Consider the following 24127-nt stretch of genomic DNA (forward strand, 5'->3'; position numbering starts at 1 on the left):
TTCCCTACATTATCTTTCAGGCAGGTAAGTTTCCTACCCCAGTTAAGGGTTGTCTCCCACAGGCAGTTATGACAAGAAGTGTAGCGTGTCTGGAAACAAGGATCCAAAAGGAGGAAGCAGCAGATGGGTAGGAATGGCGTATGACAGTTTTTCTACTCAACGTTTTGTATCATCAAACCATAGTTTGAGGAAATGCTTGAGGTAGTCTAGTGACTCTAAAGTGATATAAATGAGTCTTACTTATTCTCTTTTCGCCTTTAGTGGTCAGGGACTAGGTCTAGACTGTGGCATTTACTCTTAAGTCTTCATGCAAATGCTGGAGAGAAAAAAATTCTTTTTCTTTTGATCGAGGAAAGAGGTAGGCGAGAAAAGCCAGGTATAATTTTCCTGCGTGTTTCAAGGCCCTTGTACCTTACTACATAATTTGTGCTCTCTGGGAGGAGAGGAGTGCCTGTTTGCAGTTTGGGAGCTGGTAGACTGGCAGGGGTGGTAATTACAGACAGTGACAAATAGCCTTTGTGTGGCTTTCTTGCACATTAGTTGGTTATTTCTTTGGTTTAAAATGTGAGCTTTTTGTATATTCTTGCTCCTTTGGAGTGGTTTTATTCGTTACAGGTTATTGTAATGCTAATAGTTAATGTACATGCTGCTCTCTTTAAGATTCTAACTGCTACAGTGTGCTAAGCATTATTAGCTTCAGTTCATAAGACACAGCTGCTCTTTTGTGCCCTCTGGAAGCTGAGCTCAGATGTTTGGATGGACTTTGCAAACTTCTGATTAAGTTCAACAAGCAGCAAAGACGCTGTGTGTGACAATCACAAACCAAGCTGGATCTGTATCCATCCGTGTCGATTCCATGGGCTGTGCTGCTTCGCAGTGTCTATTGACTTCCTCGACTAACTAGTCAGCTAGTTGTTGACTTTTGCTGAATCCTTCCTTTGACTTTCCAATTGGAGATGTTTTCCTGGAATGCTCAGCTGCTCTAAGTGCGTGAGGGGAAGTATTCTAAATCCACTGGAATTTCCCCCGGGTTTCCAGCGTCCATCTTGGCTAATTGGGTCTGAAGAAGGTCTGGAAGCTATTGTAAGGCTGCTCCTCCTCTCAGCGTGCGGCAGTCCTTGCACAAGATGTTTACAGGCCCTGTCAGATCACTACATGAAGGAATCTAATCTGCTTGCCGTTCCCCTTCTGAAGAACAGCACATCAAAGAAATGACAGTGTGTTTGATGTGTGTGCTTGCCTCAGTGAATGCATGTAATGGATTAGCAGCAGCTGGAGGAGGAGCCTGCTGGCTTCCCAGAGTTATACAAATATAAGTCTCTGGGGGATCTCTCCTTGGAGTCTGTTCTGCAGAGACTGGTTGAGGGCACAAGTGTTATGTCCCCTTTTAGCATTAGGCCTGGGAGAACTGTTGCTTTTCCGTCTCCTACTCTTGCCTGCCTGGCAGCTTCAGCAGCTTTGTAGACTGTTTGACATAGAAGTGATGCAGTCTGGACCCTTGAAGACAGTTTTGACAATGACTATGACTCTGCTACTTTTGTGGTATCACTCATTAAGTTCAGATATTTTCCGTACATTTTTAGGAGGCTCTTTAGTCCAAAGAGTTGCTTGGACTGATGTGGAAAGCAGTTTTGGAAAGGTGAATGAAACTAGGTTGTGTAGGTCGAATTGGTTTGCTCTCTTATGGGTCTGTGTGGTGAGGACGTGCTCTGTTGTGCCTCAGCTTCTCTCCTCCTAAATGGTGATCATCCGCCTTTCCTGATGGGCAACTTCAGGTTCAACCTTTTATTCCTCTGGGCTGTTTTGGCTGCCTTTTCTGTGATTCTGTACTGTTTCCTCCACGTCTCAGCAGTCCTTTATCTTCTGTGCACTTGTATTGAGGATTCTGGTACAGGGATACAGCTAATCTGGATTGGAAGCAGAATGCACTGAAAATAATGCAGGGATGACTAGCTCTCCTGGAATGTCTGGAAAGGTTGGAGCGCACATGGCCTGCGACAGTGTGCTAAAGGTAGTCTCTTAGGTGCTGTTTTGTTCCAATCTTCCAATCAAGAGACAAGATTTTTTTTCTGCCTTTCTTCATCAAGCGTTGGCCTCTGGGACTTACTCAGTTACTGCTGCGAAAGGAGCTTGGGGGGTCGGAACGTGGGTCTTGAATCACAAGGTTGTGCTCATTCTAAATTAGGAACTTAATCTCTTGATTCCTGCAGAGCGTTGATAAGGCTTTCTGTCCTTGGTAGAGAAACTAATTGCAGAACTGCAAATGGTGGCAGGCCGGTTCTAGTGTTGTTTTGGTTCACCTTGAGTTAGAAAGGGGACTGTGTTTCATAACCTGAAGCTACTACATTGTAGTTTGGATGCTCTGGTTGTGTCTGTTGCTGTCTGCACAATGGGATTTGTGCAGTGGCTGGGAGAAGTGTTCTGAAAGAATGGTACCTCAGGACTATAAACCCCCTGTGATCTGTTGCAGCTGGTCTGGACGTAGTTCTTAGCCCCTGACTTAGTTAAATCAGACCCGACCCTCAGGACTGGTTTTACAGGTTACTCTGTTTGGATTTGCTAATTCTAGCCAGTGGAGCTCCTCGGTTTCATTGTGACTCACCTTGTCCCATATCACCATGCTGTCTCATGCTTTAAGTTCTAACCTTTAGATCAAGGCGGGATATGGACTGCTACAATTAAACCAAACAGAAGTCTCAATTTTGGTCTGTGCTTAACAGGTTTGCTCTCCCACATCCTCCAGCTGGAACTCTTTGATGTGCTCTTGAGGATTACTCAAGGACTGAGTATCACAATTTTCCAGGTGGCGCTCTCGATCCTGAGTGACTTCTGGTTCCACCGATTTCACTTACATTTCACTGAAGCTGAGTTTTGAGTATAAATGTAAATGTCCTTGATTAATTTTCCCAGAACTTAATGGCTATTTACCTTAATTTTCTACTCTGTAGACTGATTGATTCCTTCCCCGTTCAGTTTGTTTTGTCACTTTGTGCTGGGCTAAATAGATTTCATGTTAAAATATTACGTAAGACATTGATTGTATACGTAGTCTTCTAAGCTGCTCACCTGTGATGTATTTTGGACATAATAGAAAGACTACATAAGATAATATTGGCAAAGCTATTCTTAAGTAACTTTGAACATTGTGATGATGCTCAAGGTTATTGGAAGGTCTGCATTGAAAGTGGTAAGATGCATTTGGGTACGCAGACTCTTGTCTTTTGCTGTGCAAGCAGATTGCTAAAGTGCTAAGGGTTATTTTCTTTTGTTACCTGAGCAGAAAATGTTATCCCTGCCTTAAGGTGGTCTTTCCATAATGGTTGGGCTTCTTGCATGCCTGCTTGTGGGCTTACCAGTTACGAAGTAGAAGCCTTTCTAACAGCAGTAGTCAGAGTGGCCACAGCACAGCCACAGCACATTATGTAATGTACATAGTCACCTCAGAATTAGATGCTTGATTGACTGAATGGACTTTGACTGTGACTTAAAGGATCCTTTTCCCACATAAACCCTGGAGACACCTTTATGTATGGTAATGTTGCATCCCAAAATACATACATTTAAATTGCACAATGCTGAAGGCAGAATGTTTTAAGTAGTGGAACTCTGTTCATTAAACTCCTTTCCAGGAAAAGCGAGAATGAACCCAGCCTTGATCACTGACATCCTTTTCTTACAGTCATTCCCTGTTCCATCCTCCAGGTATGATGCTCACAAATTAAAGCACAAGATAGAGAATACCCTGAAGGTACAAGTGGCACGTGTAGGCGATGCACTAGATGTAAGCAGTCTGAGTTCCTGCTTACGTTTTGTGACACTTGGACACCAAGTCGATGAATGTTTTGCAAATACATTTAGGAGAATGTGTGGCTATGACTGCTACTGCAGAATTACAAACAAGGCAGAGAAATGGCTGCAGTAGAAATATCTTTCCAAAACTTCTCATTTCCAGTGAAAAATACTGGATTTTTTTTTCAGGTAGGGTCCCACAGGTTTTGGTTTTTCCTGTGGAATTCACTGCGGAAACCAGAACCTGGTGACTGAAGAGGCAGTTAAGTGCAAGTGTCCCCATCACCCTGTAAGTCAGTCACTTGCAGAGCTCCTCACGAGTCAATATCGACGTAACAGGGCATGAAATGACAAGTGGACTTCAGGGACTAGCTGCAGCCTCTTTTGTCGGAGGCCTCAGGAGATCAGTGAGGATGTGTCGCTTTGCTGGGCTGCCGGGTGGATTTCATTAGCTGATTTGCAGAGAGGTGGTTTCTCTTCGAGTCACCCAAGATGATGGGCGATTGTTTCCTGGTGGGGTGAGGCAGAGGGGAAAGCCATTTCCCCCCCCCCTCCAGCGACTGGACTCCAGAGAGCACTAAGATCAAGGGAAGTTTACCATGAGGAAGGATTTCAGCTGGTTTGCTTTTGGCAATAAGGCAGCTGTTGCAGTGCAGATGGTGTATACCAGCTCCTTACCAAGGGCTGTCCTGGCACAACTGAGACAGAATGTGCTAACGAGCTCCTGGAGTGTTACGGAGAAGGATAAATCTCATCAGTTCTCATTGTGTTGATGGGCCAGCTTTTCTCACCTCTTGTTTTGTAGTTTCCCCTGTTAAGTGAGGCTGAAACTTTTGAATCTAAAACTTTAAAAAAAAAAAAAAAAAAAAAAAAAAAAAAAAAAATCTTGTGAGAATCCCGGGCTTTCTCTTTCTGACCCGCCACTGTCTAGCATGGACAGTGTTCTCCTGGGGTCACCTTTTGCCATTGGTGTGCTGGGCAGGAGAAGCAAAGTATTCTTCTCCTTAATTTCATGTTTTAGTCTGTCTGATACTAAGGCAGGCAAACTCTTTGTCCTCAGGTTATTTGCTTTAGAGCAGTACTTAATTCTGTCTGTTGCTGTGCATACATGGAAAGAAACTGACCTGTCCCCTAGGAAAGTACAGTCTAAACGGTAATAAACTATTCAATTTAGATACAGGATTAAAAAGAGCAAGTGTTATTAAGTCATGTTGCAGATCGGGTACTGAGGCACGTGGAGAATGATGTGCTCAGATTTATCTAGTAAGATCGAATAATTTCAGAATTAACTTTCACTATTTCTCCTTTGTTTTTAAACTTTCAGGGCTGTGTTTTAGGAGCAATGAATGCATTGGAGCAAATTCTTTACCTAATGTCTAATACTGACGCTTGAACTGTGTAATGGTTGTTGCTGGAGGAAAATAGAGGAGAGTGTTGCTGGCTAAATTCGCTTCTTACTATTGCTCGACATTGGGTCTGGAGGGGGTAGACTTGTACAGATGCTGCAATGTTTTGCTCTTTATTGCAGGGAGCTTATGGAGCAGCATGGTGAATTCTCCCCAGTCTGTATTTACATGCGAGATGAGGTAAGTCAGCAAAGTCATCTTAACTGTCTCTTGTCCTTCTGTCCCTAAAACCCAAGAAAAACTCAGTTCTGCTTTCCAACCTGGAAAGTGTTTCTTTTGAACTTTCTTGAGAGGGGAAGTAGAAAAATGTTGGTCTTTTCAAAGCATGACGTGTCTATATGGAAAAAAAAGCTCTCTTGGAACGTAACCCTGGGCCATTTAGACCTCTGAGCCCATAAAATGAGCTCAATGACCTGTTTGTGTTTTTCTTTCCAACTTCTTTTAAAGCTCGAGTCAAAACAGTGGTTTCATTTTAATAAATATTTGCTTTTCTCTGTGTTTTGATCTTTTGCTATTAATGTTTTGTTTAATATTTTGTATGTGTGTATTACGGAATTTGCTCTCCCTAGCTGTCCCCTTCACTTCCCACTGACCTCTGTGGACAGAACTTCTTTATTCCGGAGCAGGTCATTACAAGCAGATGGGAGGTGTATGTAATGAAACCAACTGTCTTTCAGCTCTGGGATGTTGCCTGTGATTTGACTCCTGACATAAAAATAATGCTTTGCTGAGGTCGGATCTGATTTGGATGTATGCATGGGACAGAAATATATGTAGGTCATCTTCCCTTGACACCGTTTAATAAGCAGTGAGTTTGGTAAAGCAGTACAGGTGAATGCGGATGGATTCAGGTCTCATTTCCAACGGCAGAATGAGTGTGTTTTGAGCTGTTCCTGGTGCTGTGTGTTGTTTGTTTTGGTATGGGCTTCTTTCTAGAGAAGGCACTTTAAATGCTCTCCCAGGCAGGCAGTTGCCATAATCACTTTCCTCTGGTTTTGTTGCAGATATCAGGAAAAGATGCCCTAGAGAAGACAACGCTGAAGTCACTTGGCCTGACTGGAGGCAGTGCCATCATCAGGTTGGGAGGAGCAAAGTTTGGATTCTTTATTATTCCTTTCCACTCTGGTGGTGAATTTGTTTTGTTTCAAATACCAAAAAAAAAAAAAAAAAAAAAAAAGCACCAAAAAAAGTTCAAAAAGACAAACGTTGCGCCACTTGGTAATTATTGCATTTGCCTGTTTATCTGAAACTGCTGCCCAGATGTGCTTCCCACAGCTGCAGATGCTGGCACTGACCAGTCATGTGCAGATTAAAGGGGCTTGTTTGCTTCTTTTTTTTTTTTTCTTTTCTTTTTTTTTTTCATTCTTTTTTTTTTCTCTGAGTGAAACAGACAATTCAAAGTTAAAAGTCTCAGAGGCCAAACATCTACCACTTCATTCTTCCCTGCTTTGGATTTCAGGCGTTAAACTCCCAATCCCTGCAGTGCCTCCTGCTGACTGTTTGGGAGGGTGAGGTGGGGGACAGTGGCAGTCTCTGTGATCTCCTGGCCAGTTCTTTGCAGTATATACAGAAGGCAGGAGTGATTAGAAGCTGTGCTTTACAACTGACTGCTGTTTTTTCCTGGAAGACAATTTTCTTCCTGTGGAGCGGGTAGTTCCTGTTCTGTTTTTTCGCACAAACACCCCACCCCTAACTTCAGAGCAACTGGAACTTGTTCTCTGTGAGTGTCTGGAAGAAGCAGATCATTAAATTAGGGGTGTATTTGAGTCCAGCTGTCGTCTTTGTGTCATGGTCACATTGAGAATGGGGAGGGCAGTATAAATGATTCTGGTTTTATTCCTTTTGCTGTCTTCTTTAAGAGTTGTCATGAAGAAATGCAGTTCATCAGGTCGGGAGGAAGCTGTGGGTGCCACGGTGCCGTGTAATGAGCTGACAGTGAGGCCAGGCTCTATTGAAGGAACAGTGGATGTGCCGCTACCTCAAGCAAATGCATTCCCAAAGGACTTGGACCATGGGGATGTGGCCATGTCTTTAAACAGCTGCACAGACAAGCAAGACTCGATTAGAGAATCTCATGCCAGTTTGGAGGAGCTGTGGCCTTCCTCAGAGCCTGAGTCTACCCCGTTTGTCCCTTTTTTTGGAGATGGGCAACGTTTGGGGGACTCTTCTGTAGCTGTACCATCTCTTGGGTTAGATATGCCATCTTCAAAGCTGCCAACAACTTTTGCCAGCCCTGGAGGCCCTTCTAAGCCAAAGAAGTCTAAGAACAGCCAAGAACTGCAAAAGGAGCAAGAACAGGTAAGGGAAAATTTGTTTGCAACGAGGGCTTTTTTTATCCTGCCTTGCTCGAGGCTGAGCTTCTACAAGGAAAAAGATGTTTCCATATTTAAGACTTTTTCCCCATAATGTAGGTTTAGGTGCCTTGCTGACATACAGTTCTGCCAAGAGTTTGATAAGGAAGTATTGCATTTTGGACAGTTTACTATAGGAAATAGGAAGGATGGGAATTTAAGAATTTGCTGTATCCCTGATGAATGGTTCTAATGGAGGCAACACAGCCGCATTAAAAGCACAGTCCAGAAGAGCCTCAATCTCTGTGCCTCAAACTCCATGCAGATTTCATTAACAAATGCCCACTTTGTCACCTGGGCCCTGGGTACTTCTTGTCCTTTTAAAAATCGCTGTCTGCTGTGTAGCTTTGCTAAAGATGAGCAGAGTTTGGTCCGACTTATGTTTTGTAATGCCCTAAAGGTGCTTGCTGTGACTGACTTACCTCCCGGATCACGCAGAAGGTATAAGCTTGGTAGAGTTTTACATATGGGAAGTCATAACTTTTCTAGCTTGTTGTAGGATTGTCCTAGGATCAGAAGTGGTCTTAATAGGTTTCTTGCAACTTGATCCCGTGACTTCCAAGACCTGAGAAGATGGTCAGTGTTTCTAACTCAGGTTGTGAGGTGTGCTCAGGTTGCTCATCTGAGCCTTTCTGCGGAACATGGAGCTCCACAGCCAAGCTATTGTAAAAGCAGTATCCTGTATTGGCAGTTGTTAATATTTGCTTCCTCACAGTTCCTTCTGCTTGTGGTCACTCTCACAGCTTAACTCTATTGGTGACACATGTGGTAAAATGTAAGGGGTATAGATCTTGGAAAGGAATTTTGCAGCTACACTTGCATTTTACTTGCCAAGAGTTCAATATTTGAATAAAACAGGTCTGGAGCTCTTCCTTTCAATCTAGTCCCATCCCTTCTGTGAGTCTTAATTTTCTTAGTATTGCAGATGAAGCAGGAACCTTCCATCCTTTTCCTTCTCTATTTCTGCTTGCATATAAAAGTGTCTTCTGTCTTGCTCTAAAATATCCTGCTGCTTAAATAATGTCTACCTCTCTGTAGCCCTTTTCCCAGAATGGCAAACTGCACAGCTGTCATCATTGTTGGTGTCTCTGAAGTAAAACTGTATTGATTAAAGTTAAAAATGCCTTAGCCGGCGTAGAGATACCAGAACTGATGGCTCGAGAGTGCTGTGATGCCATCACAGGAAGGCCTCTGGATGATGTTCAGTACGCTTTCTGTAGGGGAGCCGTGTGGAATTGAATGCCTTCAGCGAGGTTGGATGCGTCTGGCAAGTAGTGTAAAATGAAGTACAGGAGGCATTAAATTCATAACTTACTCCGCATTATTGTGCATTGGGAGTTTCACATCTTCACTAGGGCTGGCTTTAGCACGCAGAGATCCCCTTGTTTCCCACTCTTGGAGTTTTGTGTTTATCTCTGGTTCTGATCCAGCCACGGGGTTAAACAATGGAAAGCCCTAAGTAGAAAGAAAGGGTGCCTGAGGGGGTTCAAAGGGAGCTTGAGCCACGAGGAATTAGCAGGGCTATGTGTATACTCTCACGTTGATACAGAGGCTCTACCTTGCTTCGCTTCTTTGTGGTTGCAGTCGATTCTTGACGAGTTTCTGAATTGTTTAGGAACAGAAGCCAGGCTCTGGAAGGACTCTGGAGCAATTGCAAATGTAGCAGAAAGAGGCCTTGCCAACCCAGTGGTGAATGTTTCGGTATATTAGAGACATGTTTGGGTCCATCTAATCAGTGTTATTTAACCTTTGGAACAGACCCTGAGCATGGAAAACTAAACAGTAGGCTGGGTGATTTGTCCAGTCTAATGTGTTGCTGGCTTCAATCGCACTCTCACCTAGGAGGGGTTGGAGAGAAGGAGCTTCAGTTGTGTCTGAAAAAGAAGGAAGGAAGAAGTGCAAGGGTTTGCGGTGGTATTCTGCACCGGTCCTGTTGTCTTCGCTTCCCCATATGCTGGCTGGAGAGGCAGAGCTCACTTTACCATTCTGCTGGCTACAGCTTGGTGTGAAGTTGTGTAGTTGGACACAGAGCTGAACAGCAGTGGCCTAAGGACTCTCGTGATCCGGCGTCTTCCTCAGAATTGCAGTCCAGTTCAAACCACTCCGAGGCACTGCTGGAGCCAGCCTCCCTTCCCGCTGGAGCGCAGCTCTGGAAGCAGCTGCAGATTCTGTTGGGGGGGTTCTGCCCTTGTGTTAAACAGCATGTGATTTTGACTGCTGCTTTCAAGCCCTTTGATCTCTGGTGCTTTTGCTGCTGATTGATTACAGTTTGTTCCCTCCTCCATTCCTGCCATCCTCCGCTCTCCTTGCTCTCAGCTGCAACAGCAGAGCAGGGCCAGCCGCATGGCATCTGCTTTTTGTCCCTTTTCAGTCCTGAGGAAAAAAACCAAAACAAAACAAATTATTTTTAAACATCAAAGGTCCATTTTTGTAAAAGAATCTTCCCATTAATGCTTTGCCTGTGTGTGGTTTTTGAAGCTGAAGAGAGAAGCTGGATAAAATCTGTGCCGGCGTCCCTTCGTTTCTTGGGCTAAAGATGATTTACAGACAGCTGCGTGCTGACTTTGATGTCAGAACATTAATTATTAGGAGGTAACTTTACACCAGATTCCCCATGAGATTAGAGCTTCCTGAGGTGGTGGGGAGGAGGTGGGTCCCCAGGGAGATCCTGCTGCTCTGGAAAGCTCAACAGCCGCTGCTTAAGCCTAAGCCTCAGTTTACCTGCTTGCCTGGGCCGGGGTGGCGACCGGCGAGTGAGCTGAGTCCTCCCTGGCGCCTGGCTCTGCCGCATCGGCTACGGTGGCGTGGGCTGCCTGGTAGCGCTGCTGTGACCGGATGGCTTCAGCCTGCTGGTGGAAGGTGCCCAACTTCTCGACCTTGGTAGCAGAAGGGGAGACTTTGAAGAATGAAGGTGACAAATGGTAGCGCAGCACCTCTGGCTCCGGGAAAGCGTCGCTGACGGGAATACGACAGCAAAACACACAGCTTGCTCTCCCCCCAGAGTTATGTCACGGACAGCAGAAACTGCTGCATGGTGGCCATTGGTTGTGACAGGAGATGGCTACCTTCTGTCACGGCCGCAGAAAACACTAGGTGTGAGTGGGCTGGGAAGCGAGTTGGTGTACCTGTTTGCCTCCTTTTTGTAAATTGCTGCGGGAAGGTAGTTTTCGGATTCTGTCTGCATGTTAGGGTTGTTGGTGAGATGTTAAAATAAGGCGGTATTGAGAGTACTCGGGTTGAGAGGTCCCTCACTGGAATACTGAAGTGAGCAAATGGTAGTGGATGAGAAAAGGGGAGCAGGATGAAGGCTGGCCCTCGGGAGGGAACAGGAACGGACACCTCTCTCTCTTTGACGGGTGTTTCTTATGTCTGCAAGGAGGTAAGATGTATGGTTGATGCCGCAGGGTGTTAAATACATGGCAGAAGAGATACTACGATACTACTGTGATGTGGCAGTCTCTGCATCCTCAGTGGCAAAGTGGTGGTGTCTTTTGGCTGCTAAGCAATGCTCGGGCACCTTGCGCTGCCCTTCTCTGATGAGACCCTGTTGTGCAGTTCTGGGATTGAGCTGCAGAAAGTCTGAGTCAAACCACCTGCATTATGTGCCACAAACCCTCACTCATTACAGCCCTCTCCAGAAGTCTCACTCTGTTTTTGGTGGTTAGCTGAAAATACAACATCAAGGAATTCTTACTCTAATTGTGTGTCTTCGCAGTCATTAGACATGCACAGATCTGCTCCTTCTTCTGTACAAAAAAGTGTTTCTTCACGTTAAGTAGTAGCTAAGTAATGTGTCTTGGTTTGGAAGTTAAGATGTCCAGCATTCAGTGTTGGCTGGGGAAGCAGATAAAATTACAGACTTCGGAGCTAAAAGGTAGCTGTGGTCTGTGCGGGGCCAGTCCAGGTATCCTGCAGAGAGTTAAACAGGGATGTCTTGGCTGGACGCAAGATCAAGAACAGGGCATTTATGTCTGGGAAGCGGTGGGTTTTGTATCACAGCACACAGGTAGTTCTGCTAGGCTGGGGAATGGCCTGAGAGGGGAAGTTCCTGACTGCCCCTTTGCAGTGCCTTCTTGGCCACAGACACCCATTTGTTTGAAGGAAGATGTCTGGAAAGTGACACTTGAATGGCAATTCTGACATAGAGCGGTTTGGAGCAGGGAGCACACAGCGAGGAAGAGGGGTGAACGCAGGACTGGGATGTATGTCTGCCTTCTGCCATCTCTGATTTCTGATGTCTTGGCTGAGGTCTTTAGCTACTGCCATGGTTGGAGCAGTGACTGATGCTTTCCATGTGGAATCCTGCTACTGTTAGGATTAGCTAAAGTGCTTGCTAGAGCTAATACTAAATGGTAGGTTTAGAATTTGCTAATGCAGACATTGCAATTCTCCCCATTGTATCCCAGCACCCTTCACAGCATGCCACAGGATACACCTGCTCGGTCTTCTGGGTTTTGGTTTTTTTGGATGGAGAATTCTATTTTCGGTATGTGTGTGTTTAGAATGAAATGAAACTTAAGCGTATTTGTGGAGACTGAAGTACACCTGATTATTGGGGAGGCCTGATTAATTCCCCTCTGGCCTCTGACATCGATCTGACCATACCAGACCAGCTACTGGCAGCAGTTAGGACCATTGTTCCATGGGCCCTTTCCCAGAGGGTGGCTCCGCACACTCGGGATCACTCCTGCAGTGCTGGGCATTCCTCCCCCTGAGCCCCGGGAAAGCTGCAATCAGGCTCCTTCACCCGCTCGTTAGAGCTGACCCCGCTCAACTTTCTAAAAGTAGCCGAGGGTCCCACCCACACAACCTCGCTCTTTTAATTTCTCAAATTACCCTTTAGTGCCCACAAGCAGAGTGAACATTGCCTTGTAATTTGTGTTGTCGCTTTTGACAATTGAGGGAGGCTCCTTCTGTTCCCGAGGGCCCTGTGCCCGGGGGAAGGGAGAATGGATGGAACAGATGGAGGAGGACGTTTGGGCATTGATTAGGATTGGACAGAGTATATGAGGGAATAAGGGGAGAAGAAACAGGCAGCAGGTTTGTTCATAGAGCCTAGAGCTGTGTTAGCTGACTGTAAAGAAATTCTGTATTAACGCTCAAAGTTCTTGTTCTCGTGGGGCTCTAGTCGCGGGCTGCCTCCCCCGTGCATCTTCTGTAGCCTGCAGTGCACTCTTCTGTTTGCTTTCCAGCTTCGTGTGTTCAAACACTTCTGTGATTTAAAAAGTTTGAATTGTTCAGGAGCCAATAGGTGTAACTGCCTCTTGTGTATTTGACTCTGGCAGTGGTTTGTATTCACATGCTGACACAGCGGCTGCTTTCGATGTCAGGGGTAGGAGCCAGTATCTAACCTCTTCTAAACTGGGAGGGATACGTAACGTCATGCTCCCTTCAAAGACAGTGAATGTTGCCTAATAAGTTGGGGGGTGTTGGGGATTTGGTTTGGGTTTTTTGGGGCTTGTGAGTTTTGGTGGTGTTTTCTGGTTTTCTTTTTTCTTTTTTTTTTTTTTTTTTTTTTTTTTAATAACTGCAACCGCAGTTATGGGCCAGGACACAATCATGCTGAGAGGTTTGCCATCGTGATATCCAGCTCCCAAGCTCTATCAACTACAAAAAATGGCAACAGCAACAACCTCTGTATCGTCAGTCTGATCTTAGTGACGTTAATTCCACACTAGTGATTGTATTTGTTTGCAGATACTGTCCTTTTACTTTTTTCAGGAACCCTATAGCATAGGCAAAGCAATGCATTTAAGACTAATCAAAGCTCATTGTTATTCTGTAGCTCATAGAACGAGAGCCGCTTGTGTGTCACCTAGACCTACTACAACCACTTCCTGCTGGCCCAGAAGAGTTTCCTGATGAGTTTTTTGAAGTCACAGTGGATGATGTACGGAAACGTTTGGCACAGCTGCAGAGTGAGAGGCAAGTTTCTATTCTGCTGGCGACAAGATTGCTCCATATCCCTCTGTTGAGCAGTGACCCTATGCATCTATAGCTGGCTGTGATCTCTGGGTAAACGGCTGTAGATAAGTCACTGGGTGTGGAATTGATGAATTAGTAATCGGCACTGGAAGTCTCTACCCTTTATGTCATTTGAGATCAAGGGCTATGTCATGTTTCTGTAACAGAACCTATGTTATTGTGTAAATCGGTTGAGCATTTGTACATGGGATAATGGTTTCACGTGGACGTTGAAAATCTCATCATGAAGTGTCTGTGGTGCATATGTAAGTGTCTGTGATGCGTATGCGGTGATAAGTTTATCTGAGAACCTCAAGCTAATCAGGGATGGGCCCTCACTGAGACAGGACTAAGAGAAAGACTCCTTCCCGTATGCTGCATTTCAGGGAGTTACTCAAAGCCACTTAACACCCTGCCTCCTCTTCTTTCTTTCCTTCTCCCTTCTGAAAGAGAAGCCACTACCTTTGCAATTAGATGTGCTCTCATTTGATAGAGGCCCAAAGCAGCGGTGAGCTCCTGCTCTCTGTTTTGATCTGACTTCATGTTAACGATTGGGAATCAAATGGATGGAATTTGTAACTTGTCGTGGGCAAATATATGAACACAATGATCCGGCTTCATATGACTAACTCCCACTGGCTTCAGTAGTAGCTAGTAGCATTTTCACCCAGTAAGAAACAGCTTGTGTTTTAAGTAACATAATTAACCTTTTATTAGACCTCATCAGAAAAGACTTTGAGACATTACCCAAATGGAAATAAAACAAAATCAAACTTAGTCACAAATCACAACATGAGAATATTTGGAGGGGGAGGGAGGATAGGAAGCTGGACTAACTATGCATCTCGCTGTTCAAGTAGCTTGCTGTCAAATATTCATGATTTTACAGTACTTTTATTCCAGCTCTGGACTAAAAACTCAGATGAAGATAAACTAGGCGCCCTATCACAACAGTGTTTTGTTGTCTATGTGTTCCTGAAAGAAATTAATTTCACGAATGTATTTAGTTTCAAGCGGATCGTAACATCCCTTTAAACATTACAGGCATGCTCTGAGACTGTGGGACAGCCTACTTTATGCTGTAACCAAGTCCGAGTTGAACTTTTTACTTAGAGCTGATTTTTTTTTCCCCACAGGCCGCTGAAATCCACATGAGTACACAGATTGGCCTGAAAATTGCTCTGACACTTGTGGGTCTGGAGTATTTAGTGGTATAAATGTAGGATCGTTTGGTTGGGGGTTACTGGAATACAACCCCCTCAAAAAAAGACCTAATTTCCAAATTTGCTGATGCTTGTAATCCCTTTTCCCCTCACAGCTAGGGATAAAAATAAAGGCAAGTTACACATGAAACTGATACCAGTTGGCTTCTGATCTCATCTAGTGAATCTTAACAAAAACTAGCTGCATACAATGCAATATTTTAAATTAGAATTTAATTCTGGCTTCATGAAGAGCTGGGAATTGGTATGAACCAGCACTTGGTGCACACAAAAGGAACGGAGCAGGTTAGTTTCACGTTTGCTTTTCAGATTGCAGCTGGCCCTGTCAGAGCATCTTGGAGCGTGGTGCACCAGCTGACAGTTTGGGGTACGGGTGGTGAAGTAAGCCTGCAATTGTGGTGTCCAGCAGCTGCTCCCCAGACACCCTGATGATTCTTAGAAATAAAAAGAGGTCCTTCAAACTGTATAGGTGTGAGAGATTAACTTGCACATAGTTGTGTAGAATTATATGATCAATTGTTTCACCCAAATCCAGCCTAATAAATCGGTTATTCAGAATTAAGTGCAAACAAGGAAAAGGGACTAAAGCTGAACATGGGACCTGTTGGATCTAAGCTCATTTCTTTACCTACAGGACAATATATAGTAATTTCCTTGAATTTATTGTTTCGTCTTAAATACAGGTAGGTTTTTTTTGCAGCCACTACTCCTTTTAAAACCCCAGTCTACAATGCCAGTTCTTGAATGACCTGAAACTTCTCATTTTTGTTTTGTTTCCCTGTTGCTAATTAATACCCATTAATTTCTTGTGCCAGCATTGTTTTTCAGCTTCAGTAGCTCTTCTCCCTCCCTGGACTAATCATGTCCAACTTTAGTCCCTGTTCTATTGGATTAACAAGTCCATCTCTTCTTGGGTAGTCTAAGCAAACATTCCCCTGCTATTCTTAGTATCTTTTCTGGCATCTGCTCTAGTGAACTTATTTTTAAACCTGTACAAGAAACGTAATTTTATGTAGTATTGTTGCTGATGCTTAGTAGTTCCATATATGAGATTTTGGAGTAGGAACCACAGGAGGTGGGGATAAACGCCATGAGGGATACATGGAACAGTTGCACAATTCTCATCAGCCCTGCTTGGACCTTTCTCTTTCTTAAGAAAGTAAAAATACATCTTAAAATGACAAAAGTGACAGCTTGTCTTCTTTCCATGTATCTAGGAAACGCCTGGAAGAAGCTCCACTGATGACAAAATCTTTGAGGGAGGCTCAGCTGAAGGAAAAACTAGAGCGTTACCCAAAGGTAGCCTTTGTTCTTTTTCCAGTCCCTCTGGCTCTTCCAGGCTTGGGGGTTGAGTAACTTTGGGCATCAATTGTGATCCACAGGATCTTGAACCACCTGTAGGAAGACTTTTCAAATTCCTGTCCCTGTTAATGGTTTGTGGGACTTGCATAACAGCTGTACCATGTAAGATCAGCTGGCCTGTAATGACACGCTTGAGTGGCGGGCGATATAGCTCCTTTTGTTTTGTTCCAGATCTTTCAAAACCCTTACGTGGTGCACACGTCAGTCTGTATGGCTGAGCCTTCCTGTCTGCCTCTTGTTGTAGACTCTTATGTTTTTATAGTATCTCATTACAAGTTAAATGCTAAGATGTTACAGATTGGAGATACTTTACTCTGTAAATAGCATCCTAATGCAGTTTTTGTCTTTGGTGATGCAAAAAAATGAAAGATTAAGTTTCCAAGTTAAGTACTTCCTGATCAGCGCTGGAAATAGAATGGTATGAGTTACTTCAGACATATGGCAGGGGGGTTCCCTCTTCCTTTGTCTTCCTTCCAGATACCGATATGCTGTCTGTACCTCTTGGTGGGTGACTTTCCATTTTGTTTGTGCATCACTTAACACAGGGAGCTCCTACTCTGAGTAGGTGCTGATGCATTGTACATCATGCTGTTTCTGTAGATCAGCTCTCTTACGGCCTTTGAAAGCCAGACAGTGCATGTTCTCTGAGGAGCTGCACAGTGATTGTTAGCCAGTACGCTGTTGTACCTGTGTCGAGTAAATACCTCAAATCTCACTATTTAAAAAAAACCCCAAACAACCTTGCTCACAAACTCTACGCCAAGGACAGAACAGCTGTAAACAATTGACCTAACGTGCTTTGCCTCTGACTTAGGTGGTGTTGAGAGTCCACTTTCCAGACCGTCATGTTCTGCAGGGGTTCTTCCGTCCTAGTGAAACCGGTAAGAGCGATGTCGGCTTCAGCCTGCGTAGCTGCAGCTAACCTCTCGCATTATTGATTAGTTGGATGATGAAGAGACTGACTCTGGACAGATCTTTCTGCTGTCCAGGGAAGGAATACTGCTCTGAAAAAGCAGCAGTAGTTAGCTACACTGTCTTTATAGGGCCCCTGAGCTGGATGAGAAAAGGGTCTGGGCTAATTAACTTAGTTATGGGCAATGTGTTTCCAGGACCACTTGACGGAGACTCTCAGGCTACTTGATGGCAAAATATTTGTGCTCAGGAAAGTGTCCTACTTGATATCCTATTGCTTGTGTCCAAATGGTACGTTATTGAGGTGAGTTTGGACACTTCTTTATGTTAAAGCCTCAGAAGTTTTGGGGAAAAAACAATACCACCCCCCGAATCCAAAACAAAACCGAAAAAAAGAGGAAGAAGAAAAAGAAGCTGTAATAAGAATTACAGGGGACGAACCTTTCTGCCTCTGTCAGTTCACAAAAGGCGGTCAGACCATACACCACGTAGCTCTCACTGTTATTAACTGAGATCCTCTCATTCTCAGCTGGCAGCGATGGGTTACCCACACAATTTTTTGACGCTTCCGTGTGGAACAAGAACTAATAACTAGTTACTGGGGTCTCACCTGGCTGGTCTCTGCAGACCTTGCAGCTGCTATTAGATTTCCCAGGAAGAACTTCACTGGCATCCTTAGATTTTGCTAAGGGACCAGCATGTCTTAAGTGGTTTTTGTTTTTTGGGTTTTTTTTTGTGTGTTTTTTTTCTTTTCTCCAAGGTATTTGTAATAGTAACACTGTTCTTGTGAGGAAAAGGCAATTACAGAAATTGTAGAGGGCAGCTCTGCTGGTACAGGTTAGCCTTTTCGCCCAGCATCTGAAGAAACAAATGTAATTCAGCAAACCTTTCTCTCCTTTTTTCACAGTTGGCGTTTTGAGAGACTTTGTAAGAAGCCACCTTGCAGATGCGGACTTGCCATTTTACCTGTGTGAGTGTGCTGGTGGTGGTATTTGGCCTTCCTTTACAAAGCCTACTCCTAGCTGTGGTGCACGTGGGATCTTGTGATGCTGTGGAGTACGACCTGGGGAGGAATTCCTTCCCTAAATACAGCCTCCGAGTGCAAAGGCGGTGTAACCAGCTCCCTCAGCCACATTACGCTTCTGCCTAATAAGAAGCTGATGTGGGCAGTGTGAATATGTCGCTGCTTTACAGAGCAGTAATCCCTCCCATACCTGCTGTATTTATTGTTCTGGTTGCTGGGTGGTCCTGTTTTGTAACTTGTTTTTTAACTTCAGTTATTGCACCTCCCAGAATCATCTTGGACGATGAAAGTTTGACACTCTTTGAGGTAAGGACTCACATGTGTGCTCTGCAGTTCCCTCTGGCTTGCTGCTCCCCTTCGCCCCACCGTCTGCTTTAGTTTCTTTTAAAAGCAGCTGTATAACGTTGTGATCGCTGTAGACTTCTGCTTGGCTGATGAAACCAGGTGTTTTGGAGCACAAGCTCTTCACCAGAAGAGGTCCACCTTGTGCAACAATACGCACTGGCATATTGTGGCAGGGTTGCGGGGGTCGTGTTGTTTCGTACATACGCTCGGAGCCTTGTGGATTCTGAGCAGAATTTAACCTTGAGACATCATTGCAAGAGCTGAGCTAATGGGAGTTTGCTGTGTCTGTGGTTGAACTAGTATAGTAGGAGATGTGACACTGGATTTGGGTAGGTAACTGTTTTCAATTTCTACAGCAGGAGCTGGAGGCCATAGTAGACAAAAATCTGACCTTTTTGATAACCGCTATGTGAGAATGTATTTTAAGCCAGCTTGTACATTGAGGAATATGCACTCCCTGTGCATTACTTTTCACAAAGGCTGCACTTCAGTTTTTCACTTCCAGATTCCTGGAGGCTTTTTGCAAATGTCAGATAAGGTGGTCTTGAAGTCTCTGGCCGGAGACTCCGGGCTGTGTACATCACACACTTATTAGGAGACTGATGGAGTGATTTTGCCGGTGACTTTGCCCCAAACTCACCATGTTTCAAATGTGCTGTCATTCAGGGAGAGGGCTAGAGAAAGGGACCTTTCAGGCAGCGTGGTGAATTAGGTAGGGATTAGCATGCCTCTGAAGTTGTTTATAATGGAGCTTTCCAAATTCCACAACTTCCTGACCAGGCCATGTGGAAGAGAGACACGTGCAGCTGCATTTAGACTATCGGATGTTCAGGGAAGTAAAGTGTGGATCTCTCTGTTCACAGTGGGAAGTCTCTCCCCTTCCTAATACGTTGTTAAGAATTCTTTGCTGAGATTTGAAGATTTGGGAGTGGTTTTGTTGGTTGGAGTTCCTTGTGTTGTCACCATGCCTGTGACAGGTTTAGCTTCCTAGGGAGTCCTGAGCCTCTAGGGGATCACAGCCCTGTTTGGCTCTGTGGTTCAGGAATTGCTGTGCAGTAGCTCTTGGCCTCCACCCAGCTTCACAGTCTGAGGACTGCTCTGTTCCTACCAGCCTTCCTACTTGCTGCTTGACCATGGCCTCTGTTCAACTGTGCAGTGTGCATGGCTGTGCTTCTCCCACCGACAGGAATGGGATGGTGTCTGTGTTGGTAAGATGTAATGTCATCGTGGGTGGGGAGAGCAATGATGCCATTTTGTGTATTTTGATTAATAACGCAAACACCAGGGGAAAGTGCTTTGTGTCTTTGAGCCAGGAGATTTTGCCGTTTGGGCATGAAGGCAGTTCTCTCAGCTTTCTCTGACTTGGGCCATCTCACCCACATCTGCCACCCAAAACACTGTCTGAAGGCACACATGGTGACCATGATGAGAATTGCAAAGGACAAATCTTGTCTTTGGATTTCTGAGAAATCCCATGAAGGGGAAACCGGCTATGGTTGCATTGCTAATGATATATTTGGAAAACGTTCAGAGGAACAGCAGGTAATAAAAAATGTTCTGCACTTGTTAGCAGTTCTGAGGCAAGGGAAGCAGCTGTAGAGCTGTGCCTGGTACAGACTGCTGTGACGTGGCTCCCCTTTCTTTTTTTTGGTCCTAAGCTGTCAGGTCTGAGCACATCCCTCACCTAGAGTTCCTTTACACGCAGTTTCTAACATACTTTTTGGAAAGCTTTTTTCATCATTCCAAAGCATGGTCTCTCTCCAGCTCTCACCAACATGGTCTCCAGCATAAAATGAGTGTTTTTCTGTCTAAGATTTGGCTGGGATGTGTTCCCAGATTTCCTGTCTCAGCCAGACTTGTCTCCCTACAAAATACACTGCTTTCTTTTCTTTTCAGTCCCTCCATAGGAAGTAATATTCTCCCCCACCCCGTGTGCCGCATTTTCCTCATGGACCTCAAGTTTGGCACTATTTATTTTTTCCTTAAGATGGGCTTTTTTTGTTTTGCTAAGTACATCCTAGATGCTGAAAACTCAAAATCTATCTCTCTAATGAACCTTTTTTCTATTCTCAGTTCATTTTCTATTGGATGTTTTGTTGCTCCTTCGAATTCAAGGTACTTACCTTTCTGGCGCTGCTTCCTTCCCTGTCTGTTCACAAGCCTGTCCCTACCACCTTGGAAACTCCCGTGAGCATTCTCTTCCTCCTTTTTAGTTAGCTTTTAAATCCCTTACAGAACGTACTCATTCTGCGAAATGAAGGAGGTTTCTCTGGCTTTTCAGCAGACCTGAGTGCAGCGCCCTCCTTGCCAGCCTTTGCTGGCCTCCTGTTCATCCAGCCTCTGATGCTGCCTCTGGTCTGTTGTCAGCTTTGGTCTGTCTTCTCAGGAAAGTGCAAAATCTTCTGCTTACCTGTATTTACCCCTCGCTCACCGCCCCTCCCGCCCCTGCAATACCATTCTTCTATTTTCTCTTCCTCAGCATACGTCTGATGTCTCTCGGGATGTCTTCTGAACCATGACTTGTTCAGTTAAACGCCACAGAAATAATTACGTCTCCTTCTCTTTGAATCAGAAACTTTATGACAGGAATTTTGTTTAATTTGCTGTGTTAAAGCCTTTGTTCCGTACCTGACACCATTACTCGGGCTTGTTATATGTGTGGCGATTTCCCAGTTTCCTAGTGGTGACATTTACTGTGGAATTAATTCCTCGCAGCAGCTCTTTGAAACATGTAAAAATGTTTTAAATTAGTGCTCTGTAAAGGCTTTGAGGTGCCTTGCAGCCCAGTCTTTAGCCTCCTTTAGAAATCACAACTCGATGAAGAACCTGGTCAGCTTTAGTGTCAAGCATCTTCAATTTGTAGTGGCTTTCCTGAGACCAAAGTGCTTGCTGTGTGGCACAGCAAAGGTGCAAAGCCTCGATGCTAGTACGGAGCTGTGACTGTTCAAGGTACAGTGCTCAATACATGAAAATTCTGCAAATTGACTGTTTTAAGGGATGATTTTTCTCATTTTTCACTTCCTCTGTGTCAACACAAATGAATAATAACATCCAATTAAGATAAAGGCTGGCAAATCCAAAGCTGATTTAAGAATTTTTTTTCATGCAACATGTAATCACAGTGTAGTCTAATTAAACTATAATTAGAAAGTGGTTGTGTTGAGAATTTGGGCATAATTAAAGAAAAATGGAATGTTTTTAAGCATAATCTAAGTATACAAAATCATTACAATTATTTGCAAAACGTGGAAAGAAGTAAAATCTTATGCTTAAGCTATTTTTAGGCATTGTAACATGACATTACGAAGAAGTTGTTACCACATTACTTAAGTTGCATGACTTGGCATTTTCTTCTTAACCCGCTGGCTCAGTGTGGGTAACTGTACTGATGCGCGTGCAGGGAAAAAAATCTGAACTTCGTATGCATCTTGGTGAGCTCTTGGGTTGGTTGCTGCTGCTCTGGAACAAAGTCCTCGGGATGAAATCGTCAGCTCCTTACTGAACAGTAATCAAAACTGAAACGGCCTCCTTCCCAAAACACGAAGAATTCACGACGAAATACGTAACAGAATGAAGAACATCACTGTGTCACTCTATGACGCCAGGGTTTACTCACATCTTGAACAGTGCAGATCTGGTCTCTCACCTTAAAAATGTGCAGAGAAGGGGAGTGAGGATGGTCAGAGGTCTGTAATGGCTTCTGCTTCAAGAAGGACTAAGTAGGCTGGGATTTTTCAGTCTGCAAAAGGTGCGACTGGGGAAGAAATAACGTTTCACGGAGAAGCTGGGAGGGTTGATTTCTTACTCTCTCTAGTACAAGAGTGAGTGGCATCAGGTGAGGCATGCAGGGGCTAGAGTAGGAGGAAGAAGGTAGTGGTTCATGCGACCGAAAACTGAAGTGTGCAATTCTGTGTCAGAGGGTGCTGTATACTAAAACTGCATACTGGTTCAAGAGAAGTTTGGGCAAGTTCGAGAAGGATACCTACCGAGACTCTCTTAATACTCTTAATATATAGAAACCATCTCAGGAAGCTTCTGAACTGAAGGTCATTGCTAGCTAATAGTGTTAGGGGAGAGTATCACAGGTGAGCAAAGAGCATCTGGGGTTTGTTCCCTGTTAGAGACGGGATGCTGGCTGGGCTTTTGGTCTGCACGCAGTTGTTCTGTCCGTGTGTACTGCTGGAGGTGGACTGACCAGCCTGCCTTGGCACCTTACTGACCCAGTAGCAGTTCCTGACTCAACTGCGCTATCGATTGAATGGTGATGGACTGATACACATGAAACAGTACACAAAATTCTGTGTAAAGCAGAGGATTTAAACGGGTATATGTGACTTGTTTCCTTGAATATCCTGGAATAACTGAGCCTTTGTAACTTTACTGCCTGTTAGGTGTTCAAGGGGTTTGTTTCAGCTTTATGATTGCACTAATCCTCCCAATTTTAAGGAGGGGAAAAAAAAAAAAGATTCAGCCTGTATGAGTCTTTGAGTTCTGGAAAAAGCATTTTCCTTTGCTTTGTGACATCCTGTGTAGCATTTCACATCTGTGAAAAAAAGATGCAAAGTGTAAGTGGAAATGTGTGTGCAGCACCTTGCATATTCAGTGTGACATTTCAAAATGCTATTGTTTTCAAAGGTTTATCTCCAGAATTAGGAGAGCCCATCCAGTCCATCACAGCTGACTTGCAAAAATGAATTGGTGGTGAAAGGAGCAGGCCAGGGCATTTTTGTAATCAGGTTTTTTTTCTTAAAAAAAAAAAAAAAAAGTATTTTTAAAATCAAATTATATTCAGGGAGACTTCAGCCTTGACTGCAGGGCCCTAGAGCATTGGAAATGAGTGCATGGTTTGACCCAGATGCCTGAGGCTAGCAATGCTACTCTGATGAGGTGAGCAGTAAGGGAAGAGGTGTCGCTGGCTTAGCAAGAAGCAGCAGGGGAACTGGTTTGTTTGAGGAGCAAAGAGGTTCATGTATGTTCAGGGTGAGGTGGGAGGAGGCTGCAAGGGGCTGAGGCGCCTGGGAAGGATAAAACAGGGTGAAGAGAGGGAGCAGAACGAAATGTGTGCCTGGATGGGGTTGGGTTCCACTGTCTGTTTAGAGTTTTAGGTTTTGGAGCAATGGGTTCTGAGCTGCCAGGAATGTATGCTGGGGGAAGGGCGTATGAGCATGTGGATTAGAGCCTTGAAGTCGTTTGGTGCAGCTGGGTGTAAAATGGCCATTGTGTAAAATGGGCTCGCAGGCTGGGAGAGCGGTGTCTAATGCCAGTGGCCGTGTAGCCCGTGTTCCTTGCCTGGGGCCCTTCAGCCCTTTCAGGTCATGGTCTGGTATGGCCAGAATGATTCTGTGTGTTTATAAACATTTTATTTGGATGAAGCATCAAACAGGAAAAAACAATTCCTGCCGAGAACTTGTCATACCATTCTGGTTACCCGTGCTGCTTGTCAGAGACCACAGTGTTTTAACTTGCTAGGATGGTGCCTTGTCCCAGTTCAGGTCGGCTGATTCTGGGTGAAGTTTTGCTCCCTGTTACCAACATAAATCCTTTTTCATCTTTAACTTTTTCCTTGAGTAAGTGAAGGCCCCATGCCGTAATGTCTTCTGCTTGGATAGGCTTTCCTTCTGCTGTGGATCTGAGTGCTTGGCAGGGGCTGAAGGTGGCTTTCTTCTCCGGGAAGAAATGGGTGCGGAAGTTGCTCTGGCTTCCTTGTCCCTGGCAACTGTGTTATTGTTGGATGCCCTTTTTACAGGCGGC

General features: G+C 44.5%; 1 protein-coding gene across 9 annotated transcripts in view; it reads left to right on the forward strand.

Annotated features, from left to right (window-relative positions):
- ASPSCR1 (ASPSCR1 tether for SLC2A4, UBX domain containing) overlaps positions 1-24127 on the forward strand; it is a 46026-nt gene that overhangs the window by 7298 nt on the left and 14601 nt on the right. For 4 of the 9 annotated variants that reach the window (XR_004842696.1, XM_035899864.1, XM_035899857.1 and 1 more), the window contains 8 exons: positions 5318-5375; positions 6200-6273; positions 7055-7493; positions 13332-13471; positions 15951-16032; positions 16910-16976; positions 17915-17977; positions 18285-18337. Coding sequence is in view for 6 of the 9 variants with exons in the window: in XM_035899864.1 (XP_035755757.1) it covers positions 5318-5375; positions 6200-6273; positions 7055-7493; positions 13332-13471; positions 15951-16032; positions 16910-16976; positions 17915-17977; positions 18285-18337 (976 nt within the window). In the remaining 3 variants the exon portion in view is untranslated. The other 5 variants (XM_035899874.1, XR_004842698.1, XM_035899868.1 and 2 more) reach the window with 5 other exon arrangements.

Source organism: Egretta garzetta, unplaced genomic scaffold (genome assembly GCF_000687185.1).
Source record: "Egretta garzetta isolate BGI_Z169 unplaced genomic scaffold, ASM68718v1 scaffold381, whole genome shotgun sequence".
Classification (NCBI taxonomy): domain Eukaryota; kingdom Metazoa; phylum Chordata; class Aves; order Pelecaniformes; family Ardeidae; genus Egretta; species Egretta garzetta.